We start from the raw sequence: 22,915 nt of genomic DNA, 5'->3' as shown, positions 1-22,915 counted from the left end.
TGTCTGTCTGTCTGTCTGTCTGTCTGTCTGTCTGTCTGTCTGTCTGTCTGTCTGTCTGTCTGTCTGTCTGTCTGTCTGTCTGTCTGTCTGTCTGTCTGTCTGTCTGTCTGTCTGTCTGTCTGTCTGTCTGTCTGTCTGTCTGTCTGTCTGTCTGTCTGTCTGTCTGTCTGTCTGTCTGTCTGTCTGTCTGTCTGTCTGTCTGTCTGTCTGTCTGTCTGTCTGTCTGTCTGTCTGTCTGTCTGTCTGTCTGTCTGTCTGTCTGTCTGTCTGTCTGTCTGTCTGTCTGTCTGTCTGTCTGTCTGTCTGTCTGTCTGTCTGTCTGTCTGTCTGTCTGTCTGTCTGTCTGTCTGTCTGTCTGTCTGTCTGTCTGTCTGTCTGTCTGTCTGTCTGTCTGTCTGTCTGTCTGTCTGTCTGTCTGTCTGTCTGTCTGTCTGTCTGTCTGTCTGTCTGTCTGTCTGTCTGTCTGTCTGTCTGTCTGTCTGTCTGTCTGTCTGTCTGTCTGTCTGTCTGTCTGTCTGTCTGTCTGTCTGTCTGTCTGTCTGTCTGTCTGTCTGTCTGTCTGTCTGTCTGTCTGTCTGTCTGTCTGTCTGTCTGTCTGTCTGTCTGTCTGTCTGTCTGTCTGTCTGTCTGTCTGTCTGTCTGTCTGTCTGTCTGTCTGTCTGTCTGTCTGTCTGTCTGTCTGTCTGTCTGTCTGTCTGTCTGTCTGTCTGTCTGTCTGTCTGTCTGTCTGTCTGTCTGTCTGTCTGTCTGTCTGTCTGTCTGTCTGTCTGTCTGTCTGTCTGTCTGTCTGTCTGTCTGTCTGTCTGTCTGTCTGTCTGTCTGTCTGTCTGTCTGTCTGTCTGTCTGTCTGTCTGTCTGTCTGTCTGTCTGTCTGTCTGTCTGTCTGTCTGTCTGTCTGTCTGTCTGTCTGTCTGTCTGTCTGTCTGTCTGTCTGTCTGTCTGTCTGTCTGTCTGTCTGTCTGTCTGTCTGTCTGTCTGTCTGTCTGTCTGTCTGTCTGTCTGTCTGTCTGTCTGTCTGTCTGTCTGTCTGTCTGTCTGTCTGTCTGTCTGTCTGTCTGTCTGTCTGTCTGTCTGTCTGTCTGTCTGTCTGTCTGTCTGTCTGTCTGTCTGTCTGTCTGTCTGTCTGTCTGTCTGTCTGTCTGTCTGTCTGTCTGTCTGTCTGTCTGTCTGTCTGTCTGTCTGTCTGTCTGTCTGTCTGTCTGTCTGTCTGTCTGTCTGTCTGTCTGTCTGTCTGTCTGTCTGTCTGTCTGTCTGTCTGTCTGTCTGTCTGTCTGTCTGTCTGTCTGTCTGTCTGTCTGTCTGTCTGTCTGTCTGTCTGTCTGTCTGTCTGTCTGTCTGTCTGTCTGTCTGTCTGTCTGTCTGTCTGTCTGTCTGTCTGTCTGTCTGTCTGTCTGTCTGTCTGTCTGTCTGTCTGTCTGTCTGTCTGTCTGTCTGTCTGTCTGTCTGTCTGTCTGTCTGTCTGTCTGTCTGTCTGTCTGTCTGTCTGTCTGTCTGTCTGTCTGTCTGTCTGTCTGTCTGTCTGTCTGTCTGTCTGTCTGTCTGTCTGTCTGTCTGTCTGTCTGTCTGTCTGTCTGTCTGTCTGTCTGTCTGTCTGTCTGTCTGTCTGTCTGTCTGTCTGTCTGTCTGTCTGTCTGTCTGTCTGTCTGTCTGTCTGTCTGTCTGTCTGTCTGTCTGTCTGTCTGTCTGTCTGTCTGTCTGTCTGTCTGTCTGTCTGTCTGTCTGTCTGTCTGTCTGTCTGTCTGTCTGTCTGTCTGTCTGTCTGTCTGTCTGTCTGTCTGTCTGTCTGTCTGTCTGTCTGTCTGTCTGTCTGTCTGTCTGTCTGTCTGTCTGTCTGTCTGTCTGTCTGTCTGTCTGTCTGTCTGTCTGTCTGTCTGTCTGTCTGTCTGTCTGTCTGTCTGTCTGTCTGTCTGTCTGTCTGTCTGTCTGTCTGTCTGTCTGTCTGTCTGTCTGTCTGTCTGTCTGTCTGTCTGTCTGTCTGTCTGTCTGTCTGTCTGTCTGTCTGTCTGTCTGTCTGTCTGTCTGTCTGTCTGTCTGTCTGTCTGTCTGTCTGTCTGTCTGTCTGTCTGTCTGTCTGTCTGTCTGTCTGTCTGTCTGTCTGTCTGTCTGTCTGTCTGTCTGTCTGTCTGTCTGTCTGTCTGTCTGTCTGTCTGTCTGTCTGTCTGTCTGTCTGTCTGTCTGTCTGTCTGTCTGTCTGTCTGTCTGTCTGTCTGTCTGTCTGTCTGTCTGTCTGTCTGTCTGTCTGTCTGTCTGTCTGTCTGTCTGTCTGTCTGTCTGTCTGTCTGTCTGTCTGTCTGTCTGTCTGTCTGTCTGTCTGTCTGTCTGTCTGTCTGTCTGTCTGTCTGTCTGTCTGTCTGTCTGTCTGTCTGTCTGTCTGTCTGTCTGTCTGTCTGTCTGTCTGTCTGTCTGTCTGTCTGTCTGTCTGTCTGTCTGTCTGTCTGTCTGTCTGTCTGTCTGTCTGTCTGTCTGTCTGTCTGTCTGTCTGTCTGTCTGTCTGTCTGTCTGTCTGTCTGTCTGTCTGTCTGTCTGTCTGTCTGTCTGTCTGTCTGTCTGTCTGTCTGTCTGTCTGTCTGTCTGTCTGTCTGTCTGTCTGTCTGTCTGTCTGTCTGTCTGTCTGTCTGTCTGTCTGTCTGTCTGTCTGTCTGTCTGTCTGTCTGTCTGTCTGTCTGTCTGTCTGTCTGTCTGTCTGTCTGTCTGTCTGTCTGTCTGTCTGTCTGTCTGTCTGTCTGTCTGTCTGTCTGTCTGTCTGTCTGTCTGTCTGTCTGTCTGTCTGTCTGTCTGTCTATCTTCAGGTTTAGTTGAAAATTTCTGTCCTGCCGTCGGAAGCGCCGGCCACTGCGAGGGGCAGCCCCCCGTAGAGATCACCTCTACCCAGTTTATTTATTTTCCTAGATCTGCTGACCTCTATTACTTGCGTTCAGTTGGGTCACCCCTGCGAAATGGTACTTTCTACGAAAAGATTTTCCGTGAAATGGTACATCCCGAGTAAGGTTTTTCGCGAAATGGTATTCTGCGAAACTCTATATTCCTCGTTATGGTCAGCCGAGAATTGGTGTTCCGCAAAATCCAAAATGGCATTCGGCGAAATGGTTTGTAATGATGGCGAATATTTAAATGCTATCCGCTTTATTTTATCATGCTAAGCAACGGGGGGAGTTGTTTTCTATTTTACTGTGAGCAAAATTTGTATATTAAAACACCCATAAACTCCTCAGAAACTTGCAAAACTCGAGATTGTAATAAAGGTCTTTCGGGATTCAGGATTTATGTACAACACAGTATAATTTATGGCAATACGAAGTTTGTCGGGTCAGCTAGTATGGTATAAATATTATGATGCCACAGCAGCAAAAATCATAAACGATATTATCGCTGCTTTCAGCAGAGCGTAATAACCCTACTTGAGCTTATAACTTAACACTTCAAAAGGCTTTAAAAACTTTCTGAAGAGTGGGCCTCTTGATCTGAAGAGTTTTATAGCGGTCGTCAAAAGTTTGTAGTGGAGCTCATAGTTTTATTAGTGGTTTTATGGAATTCGTCATAGAACCACTAGAAGAACATAATAAAACTTAAATTGCTGCTTGGGATTGGTGCCCTCTGTATTTTGGTACACGCACGGAATGCTGCTCATCAACTTGCTACTGAATGGCCAGACTTACTATAAATTTATAAAAAATATACCAAGAGGTCCACTGTTCAAAAGGTTTTATAACCTCTTTAAGAATCGGGTTACACTCAAGTCTTTTTTTACACGGTTTGTTTTTTTCGATTACTCGAAAACGGTACAGCTAAGGAACTATTTACAATCTACGTGAGGAATGTCGAGCTACTCCCAAATGTATTGAGAAATAAATTATGGTCTCTAAGTTACCCCGTTCTTAATACTCAAAAAACTAAACCGTGTAAAAAAAGTACTTGAGTGTATAAGCCTAAGTAGTCTTATCATACTCTGCAGAAAGCAGCAATAAAACCGATTATGCTTTTCACTACTTGACAGCTACCGCCATAATTTAAAAGCTTTTCGCTAAAAGCAAAGCAAAGCCTAGGTGCTACATTCCGTTATCGAAACTTGACCTTCTGTTTTTATACGACAGACTTTGCAGCCAGCTGTTAGAGTGCAGCACAATTGCAGGGTCAGTTGCTACGATCCTTTTGACTCTAACAGCCTCTCCCAGAGATTCGAACATACGACGACTGGCTTATAAGGCCTGCGTCATACCTCGAAGCCAACTTGGAGACTTAGCTTTACGCTACAATGCTGTAAAGCATATTGCTTGCTCTGGTAAAAAGCTAAATCAGTCCGCCAGCATTGCCAGCCCCTTGACTATACATCCGTGGGCAAAAAAGTTCAAGTTTAACTGTCAGATCTTCCCAATCGATTTAGTTTATAGCGAACATAATAAAATATCCCATAGAATAAATAATAAATTTTCAGAAGTCTCGATTGGATGACAGCATATGCGCATTAAATTTTATCACCACGTCGGATTTTCGAAGTGGGTGTCTAAAATTAATTTATTTTTAAACAAAATTTATCGTGACGAACTTTCCAACACTGAAAGAGAAAGCAGATCAAAACAAACTGATATCAAAACATTGCAAATCCGACCACTAGGAGCGCTGCAGTGGAATTAACGGTGCGTCCGGATATTAAATGACCCGAGCTTTAGTGTAGGAAGATTGAAACACTATTTCCATGCTTTTTGTATTTTTTTCTTTTTGTGTTGCTACAAGGATTGAAGTAAAGAAAAGTTTTTTTTTATTTAATTTTAATACAAAAACCAATCTCCCGTTCCCTAAAAATAAAAAATAAGAAAACTTATCCAATTTAATTCTACTATGTGTATTTTATTCACGACAGATACGTATTTCGCCTACGACTTGCAGACTTCCTCAGTGTCTGTTTTCGAACTTCTACTAAGACGCTCCAAAAACTTCAGTCAATCTCCCGTTGTCGTACTTCAACTATGCGTTCATGTCTGTAACAAAAATGTACTGATTTCTATTTTAATCCAACAAGGGCTCAGAGAGTAAAATACATATATCAGTGCGCTAAATTGCATCAAATGGCTACATGATGTGAGAGCCCCATCAATCAGAAATTGTGGTTAAGTGTGACGAGTTCAAATTTCGAGGAGTGTAGTTTTATAGTCTAGGTACACTATCAAATTAACAGTTCATCCCACAATATTTAATTGTTACAGTTTTTCCAAATGGGTCCCCTCGAAAAGAAATCAGACAAAATAACTTATTCCTCAATTTCTTCGCATAGTAGCAGCACAACCGCCTATCGAGTTTGTTAAGATTTTCATCTGAAATGTGGCCCAATCATTTAACAGAATTCAAGCCTAAGTACCTATCGAAAGAAAATGACACGTCCTGAAAATTTCATTCAACGACATTTAACGTAATACCGTAACAATACAGAAAAAGAAAGAAACCCATTCAAACAAATCCAATTGTTTCCATATCTGCTTCATTGTCTACCCACGTTGGTCGAATGATAGAGCTGCGCTTCGGCGCCCAGCAACGGTCCCTCCAACTGACAAGAAGAAGGTAACGTTTGCAGAAATCACGTTGAGCTGAACGGAAACGGAAAGCTCATTGAGCTATACCAAATAGAATCAATACCGTAGCGCTAGCTAGCTCTAGCTGAGCACGCCTTTACAACAGAACTACAGTAATGGCAGCAATGATCCAGATAAGACAATTTTACGACGATGATGCAGAAGCTATTCCACCAGCAATCAGGCTCCTGCCGTCCTCGTCTCGTTTGTTCTCGGCATCCAGGGTCGACTCTAACCACGTATCTATTACTACTGTGGAATGTGGTTAAATATACACTTGTCAGCCACGTCGGGAAGAGACCACAAAATCCGACTCTGGTTTGTACAGGTACAATATACAGTGCGGCTAGTCTGTTTGCGCTATCTTCATCAATCTTTCACCTGTCTCAATCGTACAAGCGAAGCACGTTTGCTTCAGTCCCAGAAAAGGTGAGTCGATAACAGAATCCAGTTCCTTATCCGGTTCTTTCCAGATCGAACTATTACAAACAATTGCATTTTATCCTCCAAATGAAGATATTTAACTTTCCCTCGGATCTCTGTTTGTCTTTGCTTCTGTTATGAGCTCCACTTGTCTCTCGAATATATCTACACCAAACACACCGCTTCTCGAGGCAAAGCACGTCTTTCAATGTGACTAGCGGTACGAAAATTGTTACGTTCCGAAATTTCTCCGTTCATCAGAACTTGGACTTGAAAAATAGGTGGAAAATATAGGGAAATAATTTACAAATCTTTGGGGGTCATGTTCAAATGCCTCGATAACAGGCCAACATAAGGGTACGGGTATGAGCATGGACAAATTGATAAGACCCGTGAGATTTCACATCATATTGCTTTCCCGTTCGCCACTTTTTGTATGCATGTAAAAGTTTTTCAATCCCCGGCCTTTCTTCGAAAAGCATTTACGCAGTTTTTCTAACGTTCAATCGCATGCCACGAACAAGCAGACATACGTGTATACACTCGGGTTCAAAAGTGTAAGCGGAAGGATATTGTTTGGAAACATACGATGCTAAGTCAGCTGGAATGTTTGCCTGGAATCTAATACGTGTTTGGCATCTTCACAGCTAAACAATTGATTAAGTTATTCGGCAAAACAAACATTTCACATACTGAAATACCAATAATTTTAACCTTTATGAGTACAAATTTGGTGCAATGTGGCACGAGTCACGCTAGAAAAAAAACTATGAGAACGTTTTTGCTCCTGCCGAAGTTCGTTCGGTTGTTTGGCAATTTGAGAGCTTTGTATAGCTTTTGTTTTTTCTTACCTACGACTGTAAAGTTAATTTTAACGTTTCTGGTGGGTGAGTTACGAAAGTCCACCCGACACCGGTAGATGCCCTCGTCCGACAGTTTGAGCTCGTCGACCAGCAACTGCGCCGGATGGGTGGTCGCTCGGAAGAACGCCCGCTTGCCGAAGTACTTCTCCGACGAGAAAAGACGTGCCTGTGCCACCTGCCGGCCCCGGATGTCGAAATTGTAAAGTGGCTCGTTGTCCTCCTCCTTGAACCACAGCACCATGTACACGGCGTCGTCCCGTTCGAGCGGCCGGATGTCACACGGAAGACTGGCCTGTTTGCCGAGCACACCGCTTACCAACGTGATAGGAACTGAAAATAAGCGTAGAAGAAGCAAATTAGTATGCGTATCCGCTTTTCGTTTGTGGTCATTTCAATTTATTATGCAACACGGAGCATTGGAACTGGGGGACACTGTTGTTTCGATGCTGTTTTAATATTTTTTTTTTGCTGTGGAAATAAAGTCGTTTGAACAAAAGTAACAATAAAAGTCGAATCAAAGTTCTGCTTGTTAGAGCTTAAATTGAAATCCCACTGGAGCCAATTGCTAGGCATGGGATCCCAATTATGCTGGTATCTGTAAGCACAATGATAATCGCCACCATTAAGTGGAATAGATTAGGAAGGCTATCTATTATTTCAGGACACGGGTAAATTAGAGAATGCAACAAGTTTATTTGATTTTGTTTTCAATTCTTAAAATGATTTAATGCAGTCCGAGTTTTGAAAACTAAATCAAATTATTAATTTGTTAGCTTTACTCGCTTTATAAATGCTCTGTAGTATACTGGCTACATTTTGTTTCGCCATTCAAAATATAGCTATGGATTTTTTCCAATGCACAGAAAAAGATCCTCATGTAAAATAGTGTATAAAACTGCCGTCATTAAAATTCAACACTTCAGAACAAACTTTAATGAATTTTTGCAGTTCATTAGACAGATTTTGATTATTTTTAAATAGAATTTAGTACCAATTGTTTGTAGGGGCTCAGCAATTTGTACCGTTTATTTTTGCCACCTATAGAGGAGGCTACCGTGACCGAGAAGTGCTGACAACGACTCTACACTGGGTTATTTTCAATTGTCAACACAATTTAAGATCAGTTTTAAATGCACTTTCAGTTTATATATATTTCAGTTGCCAGCCTAAACGAGTTCAAAAATTACACTAAATCTGTCAATAACTCAGTCTGAGTTGAAGATACAGGTTCGCGGTATTCTGCAAAAAGATGTATTCTTATGATATTCACATTTATGTAGAACATTATTGTAGTCTAAATTTTATAGTTTTAAATATATACTGATAAAATTGATTTTTAGGGTCTGTCATGAATGACGATTAATATCTCAAAAATTTTGATACTTAGAAAAATGGTATTTTCACCAAACATTTTTGCAATAAGATTATGTACAACTTTCCCGAAGAAACTATAGCTCTGTATTATAAAACAAAAAAATTTGATGCTGCAGCGCCTCCTGTGGCCGTTACCGAACTTAAACTAATGACCAATCGTTGCGTCTGTTGAAATATAAAAATGCTCTCGAACATACTATATTAATAAAATTACTATTAAAAGGTTTGTTCACGATTTCGAGCTTTCAAACCACTGTGGAATGTCCCCTCTACAAAAAGGATGATCGGCTCGATTGCTGGTAAACACCTCCAACAGGGTACTCTTCCAGATGCTGTTACCCCGGCTGTCTCCGATAGAACAGGGTTTCGTAGGGAATCACCAGACGGGCTTCATGGGGGCTCGCGCAACTCCGGACCTGATTTTCACTATCCGATAGATCTTGCAGAAAAGTCCGCAGTAAAACGTGCTCACGCATCACATCTTCATTGATTTCAAAGCAGCATATGATACAGTCGATCGAGACCAGTTATAGCAGACAATGCACAATCACGGTTATCCGGAAAACTGACGTGACTGATCAGAACTACATTGGATCGATTGATATGTTTCGCGCGCATCTCGAGAAAACTCTCGAGTCACTTCGAGACGCGGTGAATGTTGAGATATGGTGACGGTTTATCCTGCATAGCCCTAGCCCTAGCCCTAGCCCTAGCCCTAGCCCTAGCCCTAGCCCTAGCCCTAGCCCTAGCCCTAGCCCTAGCCCTAGCCCTAGCCCTAGCCCTAGCCCTAGCCCTAGCCCTAGCCCTAGCCCTAGCCCTAGCCCTAGCCCTAGCCCTAGCCCTAGCCCTAGCCCTAGCCCTAGCCCTAGCCCTAGCCCTAGCCCTAGCCCTAGCCCTAGCCCTAGCCCTAGCCCTAGCCCTAGCCCTAGCCCTAGCCCTAGCCCTAGCCCTAGCCCTAGCCCTAGCCCTAGCCCTAGCCCTAGCCCTAGCCCTAGCCCTAGCCCTAGCCCTAGCCCTAGCCCTAGCCCTAGCCCTAGCCCTAGCCCTAGCCCTAGCCCTAGCCCTAGCCCTAGCCCTAGCCCTAGCCCTAGCCCTAGCCCTAGCCCTAGCCCTAGCCCTAGCCCTAGCCCTAGCCCTAGCCCTAGCCCTAGCCCTAGCCCTAGCCCTAGCCCTAGCCCTAGCCCTAGCCCTAGCCCTAGCCCTAGCCCTAGCCCTAGCCCTAGCCCTAGCCCTAGCCCTAGCCCTAGCCCTAGCCCTAGCCCTAGCCCTAGCCCTAGCCCTAGCCCTAGCCCTAGCCCTAGCCCTAGCCCTAGCCCTAGCCCTAGCCCTAGCCCTAGCCCTAGCCCTAGCCCTAGCCCTAGCCCTAGCCCTAGCCCTAGCCCTAGCCCTAGCCCTAGCCCTAGCCCTAGCCCTAGCCCTAGCCCTAGCCCTAGCCCTAGCCCTAGCCCTAGCCCTAGCCCTAGCCCTAGCCCTAGCCCTAGCCCTAGCCCTAGCCCTAGCCCTAGCCCTAGCCCTAGCCCTAGCCCTAGCCCTAGCCCTAGCCCTAGCCCTAGCCCTAGCCCTAGCCCTAGCCCTAGCCCTAGCCCTAGCCCTAGCCCTAGCCCTAGCCCTAGCCCTAGCCCTAGCCCTAGCCCTAGCCCTAGCCCTAGCCCTAGCCCTAGCCCTAGCCCTAGCCCTAGCCCTAGCCCTAGCCCTAGCCCTAGCCCTAGCCCTAGCCCTAGCCCTAGCCCTAGCCCTAGCCCTAGCCCTAGCCCTAGCCCTAGCCCTAGCCCTAGCCCTAGCCCTAGCCCTAGCCCTAGCCCTAGCCCTATCCCTTTCGGACTTCCGCTCTTATTTATTCATGCACTGCAACGAGTTATTGCGAGTGTGTATTTTGCTAACAGCAACAGTCGTCCCTCGTCGTTCGTCGTTGCAGCCCGATCTGCTGATACCGATTACTCACGATGGCTCGCACTCCCGCCCGTGAGCAGAATCGAGGCCGAAGACGAAGAAGAAAAGAAATAGTAATGCAAAACTTGTATCGCAGTGCGCCAGAATTCTCACGGGCGGCTGATTCCTCACGAGTTCTTTGACACGCGAATAAGCTATGCAGGAAGACGATGTTAGGGTGAGGATTTCTACATCAAGATACTGAGAAATTGAGATGAACAACTGTGCTCTCGAAAAACTCTCCACTGTACAATAGTACAGCGACAATAGCGTCAAACAGCTGGTGTAAAAAAATATTGGCCGTGGTCGGAAGAAAACTAGAGTAATGGCACAGTACTTAAGTGGAAGCTCGAACAACGCGACGATCAAAAAGTTTTATTTAATGAAAGAAAAACTTTTCACGAATAAATACGTATTTTGCCTACAACTTACAGGCTTCATCAGTGTCTGTTCGTCAGTTTGAAAATAGGCGAAATACGTAACTGGCGTGAAGAAAATTCACAGTGGAATTTAATAGTTAAAAAGTTTTTCTTCCATTTTATTTACATATTCCACTAAGACTCTCTCAAAAACTTCAGTCGATCAAATAGTGGTATAGTAGTAATCTCATTTGATTGAATCTTTCTTTTGAGATATTTTCACATAGAGATAAATATAGCATCAATATGAGCAGAATGCTCATTCAAGAAGAGCTTTCGGTACTTTGGTGAAGAAAAACATCATTGGTGACGAATATACGGGGAGTGATAGAATTGAAAAAATAAAACAAAATTAAGAGTTAGACGACCCAATATAACGGATGACAGTAGTTTAGTTAGTAAAACATTCGGATATCAACCGAAAGAGCGTTGGTGCAAACTCCACCTGTAATCGCCCCGATGTAATTTTGGTCTATATCAAAATTTTCCAGTTAATCAAATTATTCATTCTTCACATCAGACACTTCTTCCTTTTCCAAAAAAAAACCTGATTTAATCTACCTAGTGGTGAAAGGAACCTTGGTTATACGATATGCTATTTGAGATAGAAATCGACACGTTTGGTTTACATGAAATTTGTGGAAATTGAATAAGTTTACAAAATTTGAACCAAATAGAAGCACTCATAAATTTTCATAATTCCTTTTCTCATGAAATTGCTGAGTAAGTTGTTACTAATGAGGGTAAGTGCAAGTAAAAGTAAGTTGTAAGGTGAAATATTATTCTTTAACATATACATTGCGTATTAAAGGTCTAGTTTATAAGTTTTTGAACTATGCATAATTTTCTGTAATGCCAGTCTATTTGATTCACAACAATAAAGTTTTCTTGAATAAATTTCATCAATTTTTTTTTAACTTTCGGTTACTCACGCTGTTGTATTTTGTATAACATGTGTAGGTTTTTTGAATGCCATATTGTTATAAAGTTACAAATCGTATATTACGTATATACTAGCGTATATTCTTCAGTAAACTTGTTATGAGCAAAATGTCAGAATTATTCAATGCATTAATACTTTAAATTGTTAGGAAACAAGATTAGCATAAACCGACATCACAGAAACGAAACAAGTAGCATGTGAGGTGTACCGCAATTGGCCCCAACTGGAATTTTCTCTCGTTTCTTCATATGGAAAAATCAGGGTATTTTTTATTATCAAAGTTCTACAGTTCCCAAACAAGCAAATATAGAGGTATACTAAATTCAGCAAAGTTGTGTATTTTTATTATTTGTACAACTTTGTAATACATGAAAAAGTCATACAATAATTACAAAAAGAGAAAACTGACTTTACAAATTCTTATACAATAAATAAGATTTTTCTATCTTCACTGAAGAGATAGAAGGTTACTGTCTTCAGCAAAATTTCATGTTTTCTTTGGTTTTGATCTATTGTGCGCGCAAGTAACCGTGTTATTGCTGTTGCGGTTGAAAACCGTAATAATCGACTCGCGACATTCGCTTTTATTCTTGTTCTGTGTGTCGCAACTACGTCGCACGTGGTGCGCTGTGATCGCACATTGATGCGCTATACAGCGCACCACGTGCGACGTAGTTGCGACACACAGAACAAGAATGAAACCGAGTGTCGCGAGTCGATTATTACAGTTTTCAACTGCAACAGCAATATAAAAGTTGGCGCGAGTGTTCGTGGGTTAATATCTTTTGACCTTTTGACCGGTAAAACCAACTCCTAAACCTAAAACCAAAACCTAACTTTCAAACGAAGAGTCAGACCACGAAACAATTTAATAGTGATATACTAGGCAATAATACCTTTCAAACAAAAGTAATAGCGGTCGAATCGGTTCAGCCATCTCCGAGTAACAGGCGATAGAAAATTCGGAACGAACACACATACACACACACACACACACACACACACACACACACACACACACACACACACACACACACACACACACACACACACACACACACACACACACACACACACACACACACACACACACACACACACACACACACACACACACACACACACACACACACACACACACACACATAGATATTGCTCAGTTCGTCGAACCCTATCGATTGGTATAGTAACTCGGCCCTCCGAGCCTTGGATCAATTTGCTATGTTCGCTAGACCGAATTCGAAAATGTTTTTCCTTAAATCGGATTCTCTTCAAACTTCCTGGAAATGAAGTAAGTGCTACTATATGGTTATGCTTTGACAGCATTGGTTTATTAAACCTCTTCTCCTAATCCAACGCCCGCACCTCAGCCTGCCTTTACCCTTTTCATCAAAGTATGGCCAATGATAGCTGCTGGATTACCGAGTATGCTTCGACAAGCGTGACGTCGTGGGTCAAGATTCCAGGTCATTCGATGTCGAAGTGACTTCTGCATGAGGGTGTATTCTCAAGCCCGTCAATACCCTTCCTTCGTGCTGAATTCTATGTCACCCCGATGAAGACGCTTTGACAGTGCGCAAGTCAAACTTAATAGTCAAATGAGGACTCGCTAGGGATGGCTACAATTGAATATGGCACTGGCGCATGAGGTGGGGTATCGCGCACTCAATAGCAACTATAACAGTAATTGGTTCACAAAGGAAAAAATGCAAGAAATTTTTTTTTGTAGAAAATGTACATATGCTTCATTAGAGGCCTTGAGGTAGTATTTATAAAATTTCATTCTAATGTCTAAAGTCATTCTAATACCTAATAGTGGTCTTCATTACTTGATTTAATAGCTTGATTTATAAAACTTTGCTAAATAGTATTAATAATATTTACATTCTGCAACAAAAAGTGCTCATAAGCTTGCTGGTAAAATTAACACAATTAGTACAAAATCATAATATTCGGCCTGATTTCAGAATAATTTTACATAATAACTTTTTCAATTATAAAATCAGTTTTAAAAATTGAAACAGAATATTAAAGTATTTCATCTTGAATTTGGCCTTGAATTTAATTTTGCAAAATATATTACATTCATAAAGGTACAACGCACACATCCGTTATGGTAAGTTGCACAATAATTGACGGATTTTTCCTTACGGTTGGAGCGACTAATTTGAATAAATGCATAAAAGCTCACCAATTACCGCAAGATATCACAAGTTTGCTTTCAAACACGTCTACTTCAGCAACAGAGAAAAAAAAACAATGTGACCTAGTTATGTGCCAAGTCAGCATATGAAACCGTTTGAAATGACGAAAATTTAGAAACAACAGGGAGGAAAATCCTCTCAATCCAGAACGAAAAAAACCGGCACAATGGAACCCTGTGTGCCTATAGAGGATTGAAGAGAAGGAAAAACAATTTCGAGCGGCTGACTGGGCAAGAATAAAAAAGTTCCAAAGCAACTCTTCTAGCCAATTGGAACGGAATGTGGGTTAGAGCGAAGGCAGGAAAAAAAGCTTCGTCAGCTTGGTTGTGTACGCTTCCGGCTCGGTCGACAGCTTCACGCCTTCCACTTTGGCAGGCCACCACCCGGTGGATGGCGGGGTGATGAAAGGATCTGCTAGCGTCTGGCGGCGGAGGGAAAAACGAATCAAATGGGAATCTATTGTCATCCGTCGTGATGCCGTCTATATCTAGGTACACATCGTGGCGCTGTTGGAAGGGGGTCTGTTTTCTCAACTCAACGGTAAGGTGACTGTTTTTGTTGCTTTGTCAGCAGTTTTCCAGGCTCAAGTGGATAATGGTTTCGCAAAGTGTCACGGCTATTGTCTCGCGGGCTAGTAAGTGTACGTACAATAGGGATGATGAACTGCACTATTGAGCTTGGGAGCTTGTTTGGATAATTTTTGGCTTGAACTTCTTTAGGGTTGATAATGTGCATATATGCAATAGAGCGGAACAGGGTTTACCTATTTGACCTCGTAGTATTAAACTAACTAAGAAAGGACAGACTAAGAAGCCAAGACTCAAACAACAGTTGCTGCGCGAAAACGCCGCTCGCCTCCGCTGGTGTTGTTGTCAAGTAAATAAATAAAGTAAATTTATCGCATTGCTAAATTTAAAGCCTACTATGCTTAGTGCGAAGACTGCACCAGGTGACGCTAGGGTTTTTTCCAAGTTTTAGGGGTGTCATTGAAACGATGTTTTCTAATCTAATCTCACACTAACGCAGCCAATTCTTGAAGGCATCCGGGAAAATGACGATTACTTGAATCAATCATTTTTCTTGTCAACGGCCAGGTCAACTGCGCAGCATGTACCGCAGAGAGAATTCCAAGGAATCAACTGGAACCAGAAAAAATACCTAATTCCTTTAAATTCCTTGAAATTAAGGGGAAGGAAGAAAGCGTGGACCTCTCGTACCAAACGCTTCCCATATACATAGATAATGATTTATTTACAGACGTTGGGAGTGTCTTTGCTAATAAAGGTTAAGTGATACTCCAAACCCTCGGGGATGAACTAATGGCATTTAGACCAGAAGCCAGGCTACAATTAGCCAAGGATATAGCACCTTATTTTGCTCCCTGAAAATAGATTAGTTTGCCAAAAATATTAGAAAACCGCACGACCCCACACCTCCAAGCCCTGCTACTCAATTATACAAATTGAAGTATTTCCAGGTATGGCCACGTGGAGGCGCTAGAGCTATGTTGAGCGCCTAGTTGCCTTCCCCATTTCATACCCTTAGGGGTGTCATTGAAACGATGTTTTGTTAGAAAATTTGTTCGAAGTGTTACGTCTGTTGTTTTGTCATTAAGAAAAAGAAAAACAATGAACAATTTCTCTAGAATTTTACTAAAATGGATAATCCCGGTAGGAAATTATAGTTCTATCCTAACCGTTTTTTTTTTTTTTTTTTCAAATTTTATTTATTTCACCATTAAAATGGTTCTACTGCATTTCCGATCAATTTGGGATCAAGTTCATCTAGACCGGAATAATAGATTAAAGCGTTAATAAAAACAAAAAATTAATGAATCTTGACTGAAGGAAGGCTGAATAACATTCTTACAAAAATATGTTCTTCTAGAGTGACGAACACTGTTACTTGGATACGTAATAAAATGGAATACGGTATGCTTATATAGGAATTCAGAACAATATCAACATTCCGCTTGGACGATAACTGTACCTGTCACCAAGGTACATCGAAAGCAAGTGCCCACGCTCACCTGTTTAGATGTACATACTCCTACCTGACATCAATTAATAATTCTCAACGAGTGTCTCATGCTGGCTTACAGCAAATTAATTTCATAATTTTCCTGCGGGACTACTTGTGTCATGCAGTATAGCTGCTATCCTGGAGGCATTCTCGCCGTATACATCAGGTAGCGTGGTGTGTGTGTGATTCTCGCCGTATACATCAGGTAGCGTGGTGTGTGTGTGACTCGGAGTGCTGCGACTGAAAACGGTGCAGAACAATAACCAACATCAATCATTCATGTCCGGCAGTGATTGCTCTCCGGCAGACATTAATATAAAGCGCTTGCCGTCACCAGAAGGCACATCTCACGCACGCATGTTCATCGTAAATTCCGAGGGTTAATCAGATGAAAGGAATGAAAGGGATGCTCATGTCACATTGAACTGTCAACTTCTTTCCGTGACAGATTGAATTTTAGAGCACAACGGAAAGCTCTTAAACTGAACTTACCCAGATAATTAAATATGAAATTGTTGGGCTACGGCAACGAACCCAGAAGTGCGAAACTTTGTCTGTGTTCCTTTCTGCTGAGGTTTCATCGATATTCGATACCGAATCGAGCAGTAGATGGTAGGAATATATAATTGATAGAAACACTGTTGAGGTTCGGAAAGCGAAAACCTTCCGGAAGAACCACCTTGGCCTAGTTGTCCCGGTTTTGAGTTATTTATTATCCATAATGAGTTTCTGAAAGCTCGCTGAATAAATTATAAACTTTTATCTCAGAAACTATCTTCACAATCTTCTTTGCCATTTGTCATCACGGTCGGATTGTGTACAGGATGTAATCGCATAAGCAGAAACATATTCAATGATTGTTCTATTAATCTGCTCTACAGTGTGATATGCTTTCCTGAATCTGCAGGGGGGTTCTGTGCAGACGTAGAGCTACGTCTTACGGAAAGGTAGAGTGTCATTCCGGAAAATTTGTAAATGTGAGCATCACCAGTTGTTAGTTGTCACAAGTCGTGGCGCTAATATCTCACCGATTTCCTGATCGCTGATACTAATTTGCCCCAAATGATCGGAAAATGTTCTATGCACCGACTCCAATAAATAAATACGCACTGTTGACAAACTGTCAAATGTAATGCTATATCTTCGAGGTGTTTACTAGAACAGACATCAGCTTACAGCTACAGCTTGTAGCTAGAGACAAACTGGCGCATCAAGTCTCTTTCGCGACAAATCTTGTAAAACCCTTCTGCTCTCAATGGAACAAGCATTCTAGGAGTATGACATATTCTGAGCGAAATGCGGAAGAGGATCCCAATTTTCGGTGTAACGCGACCCGTGCCTAGGGATGAATGCTTAGGGATTCTAATTATTTAAGTTTCTCAAGGTCGAACGAAGCCTGCATGGTAACAGAGCACCCTGTGCAGTAAATATCTCTAAAAAAAATTGAAATTGATGGAGCTCTAAAATTGATGGGGAAAACAACAACCCACAAAAATTGGTGCAAAATACCGAAGAAGCTGTAGAGGTGGCGCATGGCAGTAGATCGGCAGTGCGTAGTCTGATCGGTACGGACGGTACTGACGGAGTGATGGACGCAAGATGGAGGAGAGCTTTAACCTCGACAGGATGTTGCTGGAAGGAAGACTCTCGGTTTCACTCCATTCCGGCGACGCTTCCTAAGGTCAACAAGCAACCTGAGACCTTCGCCGATGCGGTCAAGCGACTCTTCAACTCGCAACGTCGACGGTAAAAGTGGTATCGTAGCAGGGTTACTCAATGGATCAGACGCATAAACTTGCTCTTTTGCCGACAGACCAGCTTAAACAGCGGGACCTGGTTCCACCAAAAGAAGGCCACGCAGCTGAGCTTGCGAGGGTCCTTTGGCACCAAAACCACCCTCGGGGTGCACGTGCAGTGAAATAATGGAAGCTTTCAACGTAGCCATAACTACGGCTGATTATCCCGTTTTCCTGCTCACTACGGATACGCTGTAGACTCTCCTTGCGGTTCTTCTGCTGACCAGCAGACTCCAGATATTAGGCGCAAGTTCAGGAGCTACCAATTCAAGAACGGTTACTTGATACTGGCTGGCTCTGACCAGAACACGGTCAAAGGGCTGGAGTAAACGGTAACTACTCTAGTTACGTGAGAAGGGACCTGTGACATGAAGAACTTTCCGAAGGCTCATACATAAAGCACTTTCAGAGTATCGACACAACGAACGAGAGAATATTGCGAATTCTTCAGAATCAACACAGGCGTGGCAGATACGCCGTCGCAATGTGTTTGGAAAGTACGTTGAGCTGCTGATTGAGGTTGACCAAACATCAGCTAGCCAACCAGATCGCCGAGCAACGCTTCATGCTAAACTAAATGGTTGGCAAAGCACCCTTGTGGTAGGTTGGCATAGATCATATCAAAACAGGCGTAACAGACTCGGCTGCAAAGTCGAGAACGACCGAGGCAACTTCCTGGGAGTACCCCACCACCACCAAAACATAATTAACACCACAGGAAACAGCGGCAGTAGTAGTGGCAGTAGTAGTGGCAGTAGTAGTGGCAGTAGTAGTGGCAGTAGTAGTGGCAGTAGTAGTGGCAGTAGTAGTGGCAGTAGTAGTGGCAGTAGTAGTGGCAGTAGTAGTGGCAGTAGTAGTGGCAGTAGTAGTGGCAGTAGTAGTGGCAGTAGTAGTGGCAGTAGTAGTGGCAGTAGTAGTGGCAGTAGTAGTGGCAGTAGTAGTGGCAGTAGTAGTGGCAGTAGTAGTGGCAGTAGTAGTGGCAGTAGTAGTGGCAGTAGTAGTGGCAGTAGTAGTGGCAGTAGTAGTGGCAGTAGTAGTGGCAGTAGTAGTGGCAGTAGTAGTGGCAGTAGTAGTGGCAGTAGTAGTGGCAGTAGTAGTGGCAGTAGTAGTAGTAGTAGTAGTAGTAGTAGTAGTAGTAGTAGTAGTAGTAGTAGTAGTAGTAGTAGTAGTAGTAGTAGTAGTAGTAGTAGTAGTAGTAGTAGTAGTAGTAGTAGTAGTAGTAGTAGTAGTAGTAGTAGTAGTAGTAGTAGTAGTAGTAGTAGTAGTAGTAGTAGTAGTAGTAGTAGTAGTAGTAGTAGTAGTAGTAGTAGTAGTAGTAGTAGTAGTAGTAGTAGTAGTAGTAGTAGTAGTAGTAGTAGTAGTAGTAGTAGTAGTAGTAGTAGTAGTAGTAGTAGTAGTAGTAGTAGTAGTAGTAGTAGTAGTAGTAGTAGTAGTAGTAGTAGTAGTAGTAGTAGTAGTAGTAGTAGTAGTAGTAGTAGTAGTAGTAGTAGTAGTAGTAGTAGTAGTAGTAGTAGTAGTAGTAGTAGTAGTAGTAGTAGTAGTAGTAGTAGTAGTAGTAGTAGTAGTAGTAGTAGTAGTAGTAGTAGTAGTAGTAGTAGTAGTAGTAGTAGTAGTAGTAGTAGTAGTACTTCTTGTTCTTGTTCTTGTTCTTGTTCTTGTTCTTAATGCTGTTGTTGTATTTTTCGTATATTTTTTATCGTTTATCGTTATCGTTATTTTTACTACTATACTTATACTTTTTTTATTTTCTTCCTCGTCATTTCACAATGTACTGTAAAGTTTTGAGTCTAGCTAGCCTTTCTTTTGTTATTCTCTATGTTATGAGTTTTTTCATATAGAAAGCCTAAGTTTTAAATACGAAATAGCTATTCTTTTCTATTTGCAAAAGCTTCGAAAAATACAATAGCATTTGAACAGTATTCACTCAGCAAAATAAAAAATCACACCAGCAGCATCATGAAGTCAACCTACAAAACCCACGCCGTAATTCGACATTCAACTGGCACCCTCCGAGAAACATTTTGTGATTCAATAAATTGTGCACGAGTAACGGTTAAGCATTTCTCGAATTTGATTAGGTAAATTGCGGATAGCAATTTCCCCTCCGGGCAACTCTACAATAGGCACTAAATGCTGGATATCAATATAACTAATTCCATCCCGTGAAAAAATCGTTCGACCCCACACGCATCGATACCTAAGCCGCAAACCAGGAGGGTCCACCGAAATTACGGTCGGGAATCAAAAACATAAACAGAAACGATCGCGCCACCTAATCGAACCAACCAGAACGAACTTCCGCGCCGCAGCAGCCGGTGGAATGTGTTAGAGCGAAAAGGTAGGAGAGGTTAGACAAGGTTGGTATTTCAATTGATTGGATGTTTCGGTTTTTGTTCGTTGTTTATCACGATGCCGCGCCGCCCGGTGCAAGAGCGGGCGGTACGGTGGATACGGTGGTGGTGGTGGACAGTGCCTGCAGTGGCGGGTCAATTCGCGCCCTTTCCCTCTAGATACCCTCCTGCATTCGATAGCGCTCTCGTTTGATTTATGGTTTTTGACTGTGGCTGAATTAACAAACAAATTAGCTCGCTTTGAAAATTGTTTTCATACAAAGTCCACTCTTTATCTTTCATAATTCAAATGAATTCATCAGTGGACGGCAGAACCGCTCAAATGTGTCTGCGGTAGGGTAAATCGAAACGGTGATTTAGTACCTATTAGGCGTGCTCTGTCTTCATATACCATTTAATTATTAAATTTGTCTATTATTTACCATGAAACAGATTCTATATTAAAACTGAGTATAAATAATAAATGCAAATAATCATAAATTAAATTTAAATTTATCTTTAGTTTGATTAGGCCATTGCAAATAATTTGCAAAGTTTTTGCAATAATAATTTTTAAAGTTTTTCAATTTTCTGTGGGCTCTGCAGTCTGAAAAACTCGAAAAATGAGTGTACGAATGATTGTAATTTGTACCGGCAACCGTGACCATGACCGTGACATTTTTATCGATCCTAGTTATTATAGTGTAGCTATGAAATTTGATCCAAGTTTGCTCCGAGGCGCCAGGACTATTTATCGCGTCGTTCATCAGAATTACTACTCACTGGTCGAAAAAAAAATTAAAAATCATTACTCAAAGCACCCTTCACGAAAGCCAATAGTAAAAAAAGGGGGGAAAACAAATATAACATTTACCTGTTTCCCTTTACAGATGTAGCCCCCTGGGCTCAAAAGCACGTTATAACAATTCACGAACCATTCTCGGAGGCTCTCGTCTGTCCTGGTCATGGCTTCGCGTCGTCTCCCCGTGCCATGCAGAACTGCACTGCCTTGTGTGAGCGCAATTTAAAACAGAAACAATATTTATTCTACAAAACTCGTCAGCCGGAAAAAATTCCGCTCGAAGAAATGTTCGTCATTTGCCTGATTGCAGCACGTCGCTGGCACTTCCGCCGTCCACGTGCATGAACACATCTGCAATTTCTATCCCCGGCGAACATGCGCCATCGCACACGGGAAACTTTTTAATTTGATTTCATGCCTGCGGCTGCAGCTTGACGCGAAAAAATGGCTGCGCAATTGTCCCGCCCGACAACAGAAGACCAACGGTGCACCGGAGTGTTGCATTGCAGCTGAGGGCTTCGCGTATCTGGAAGGTATTTATATATAACCGTCATACCCTACAGTCACACAGTCGACGACGGAAAGGGATAGTTACGTTACGTGCTGGTGGTTTGGGCTTTTGAGCGAAAAAAAAATCAACATTCCAGCTTTTCATGGTCAAGTTTCAGCAAGAGCTCTTGTTTCTACTAAAATTGCCCTGTTGCTAAGAAAACTTCACAAGCTTGCAGCCATTGAGATCAGGCCAAGATTTCCCCTAGGTTTTAGTGCTATTTTTCGAAAAAAAAGGCTAAAATTATACTTTCCATTAACAACTTGACAATTAAAGTTTTAAAAAATAACAGTAACTCAATCGATTATTTATGCCAGTCTCCAAGCTCCAAAGAAGAACTGCATTGTAGCGCGGCAAAAACCGTAGCGAATGGGTGAAAAGAACCCCTTGCTCGTCCCCCCCCATACCCGTCCTTTGTTTGCCCTAATTTTCCCGTGAAGCTTTCAATTTCCAGTAAGCTGACCAAAATGCGATGTCGTTCCGAAGCCCAACGCTGTTTTCTATGGTAGTAAATGTGCGTCCCTACAGTTCAATGGCTGGTGGCTGGTGGTAAAATGAGTCCGCTACGGATACCAGGACTACCGTTTTTTACGGCGATGGCGTTAGAGCCTTGTACGACATACTCGACTCATTTTAGAATTGTACGGCTGGCACTCTATCTACCATCTGTTTTGTTAGTGTGGTTTCGACAGTTGCTCCGAAGCACCGTTCGGAGCCATTTAGAAGCCAACATTTACTGTGTACCATTAATGAGTTCGTTTAGATTTTCGGGTCTGCTTGGTTATTGGTAATTTAAAATAACAGCCGTCGGAATTACACTGCGAAGGTGTACCGAAATGTATGTCTGCGAAAGTTGTACTTCGCGCAGCTGGGCGCCATAATCACCAGTGTACAAAGAGTTCTAATTTGTTTTACCTCATTATCACCATTACTGTAGGATAATTTTAGCGTAGGATGTACATTTGCTGTGAAATCGACGGCAGAGACTGCAATAAATTCAACACCTAACACTTAATGCAGTTGTTTGAAAGTATGTGCAATGTTGGATGATTTTTAAATTCTCGACATGTCAAATATATATTATAATTAATAGCTACAACAGGGCCGAGTCACTGTCGGTTTGAAAGTCAATCAACTGCTAAGGATGTCTACGCTGTTTACTGCTGCTGGCCTGGGACGTTTCGATGAATGACGCGGCATTAAGCTGACCTTTTCATTTCTGTCCCAGACTTGCTGGTAAGCGCGAGAGGACGCGGTGGGCGTGCAAGGAAAGTAACCTTCCCGGAGCTGAAGGCAGTTCCCGTGGTTGCCGACGCTGGCCGGCTGGTGGAGGTTCTTTGGAGAAAATAATAAATGTGCGTGACAAAAGGCATCAGTAATTCACTGCGAAACGAGAGAAGTGATTTATGGTGTACGTCTTCATTATCGTCGTCTCCCTTTTGCAGCAGCCGATTGCTGTGCAGTTTAAGGTCGCTTTTCTCCCTCACTATGAATGTGAAACAATTTGCAGAATCGTCATTCAAAGTGACACGTATAGGTGACTAACCTTGTTGCACACACCCTGTCAAAGGACGAACAACAAAAGCCCACCAAATCTTTTGATTATGTTGGCAGTTCCCTTGTCATAACCGTTGTTCATGTTTCTGTAACATTTTAACCTTAATTGAGATGCTTTCTGTTCATAGAAATACAGTAG

At 42.8% G+C, this 22,915-nt stretch overlaps 1 protein-coding gene across 1 annotated transcript in view; it reads right to left on the bottom strand.

Annotated features, from left to right (window-relative positions):
* Window positions 1-17,686, bottom strand: part of LOC128745648 (hemicentin-1) — a 109,758-nt gene extending 92,072 nt beyond the window's left edge. Inside the window, exons 1-2 of the mRNA XM_053842724.1 lie at window positions 17,575-17,686; window positions 6,839-7,180 (exon numbers count right to left, since the gene is read on the bottom strand). Coding sequence (XP_053698699.1) covers window positions 6,839-7,180; window positions 17,575-17,686 — 454 coding nt within the window. The remainder of the gene's footprint in view (window positions 1-6,838; window positions 7,181-17,574) is intronic.
* Window positions 17,687-22,915: the final 5,229 nt, after the last annotated feature.

The sequence above is a fragment of the Sabethes cyaneus genome, chromosome 1, assembly GCF_943734655.1.
Source record: "Sabethes cyaneus chromosome 1, idSabCyanKW18_F2, whole genome shotgun sequence".
Taxonomy (NCBI): Eukaryota; Metazoa; Arthropoda; class Insecta; order Diptera; family Culicidae; genus Sabethes; species Sabethes cyaneus.
Note: the sequence above shows the minus strand (reverse complement) of the source record. Positions and strands in the feature narration are given on the sequence as shown.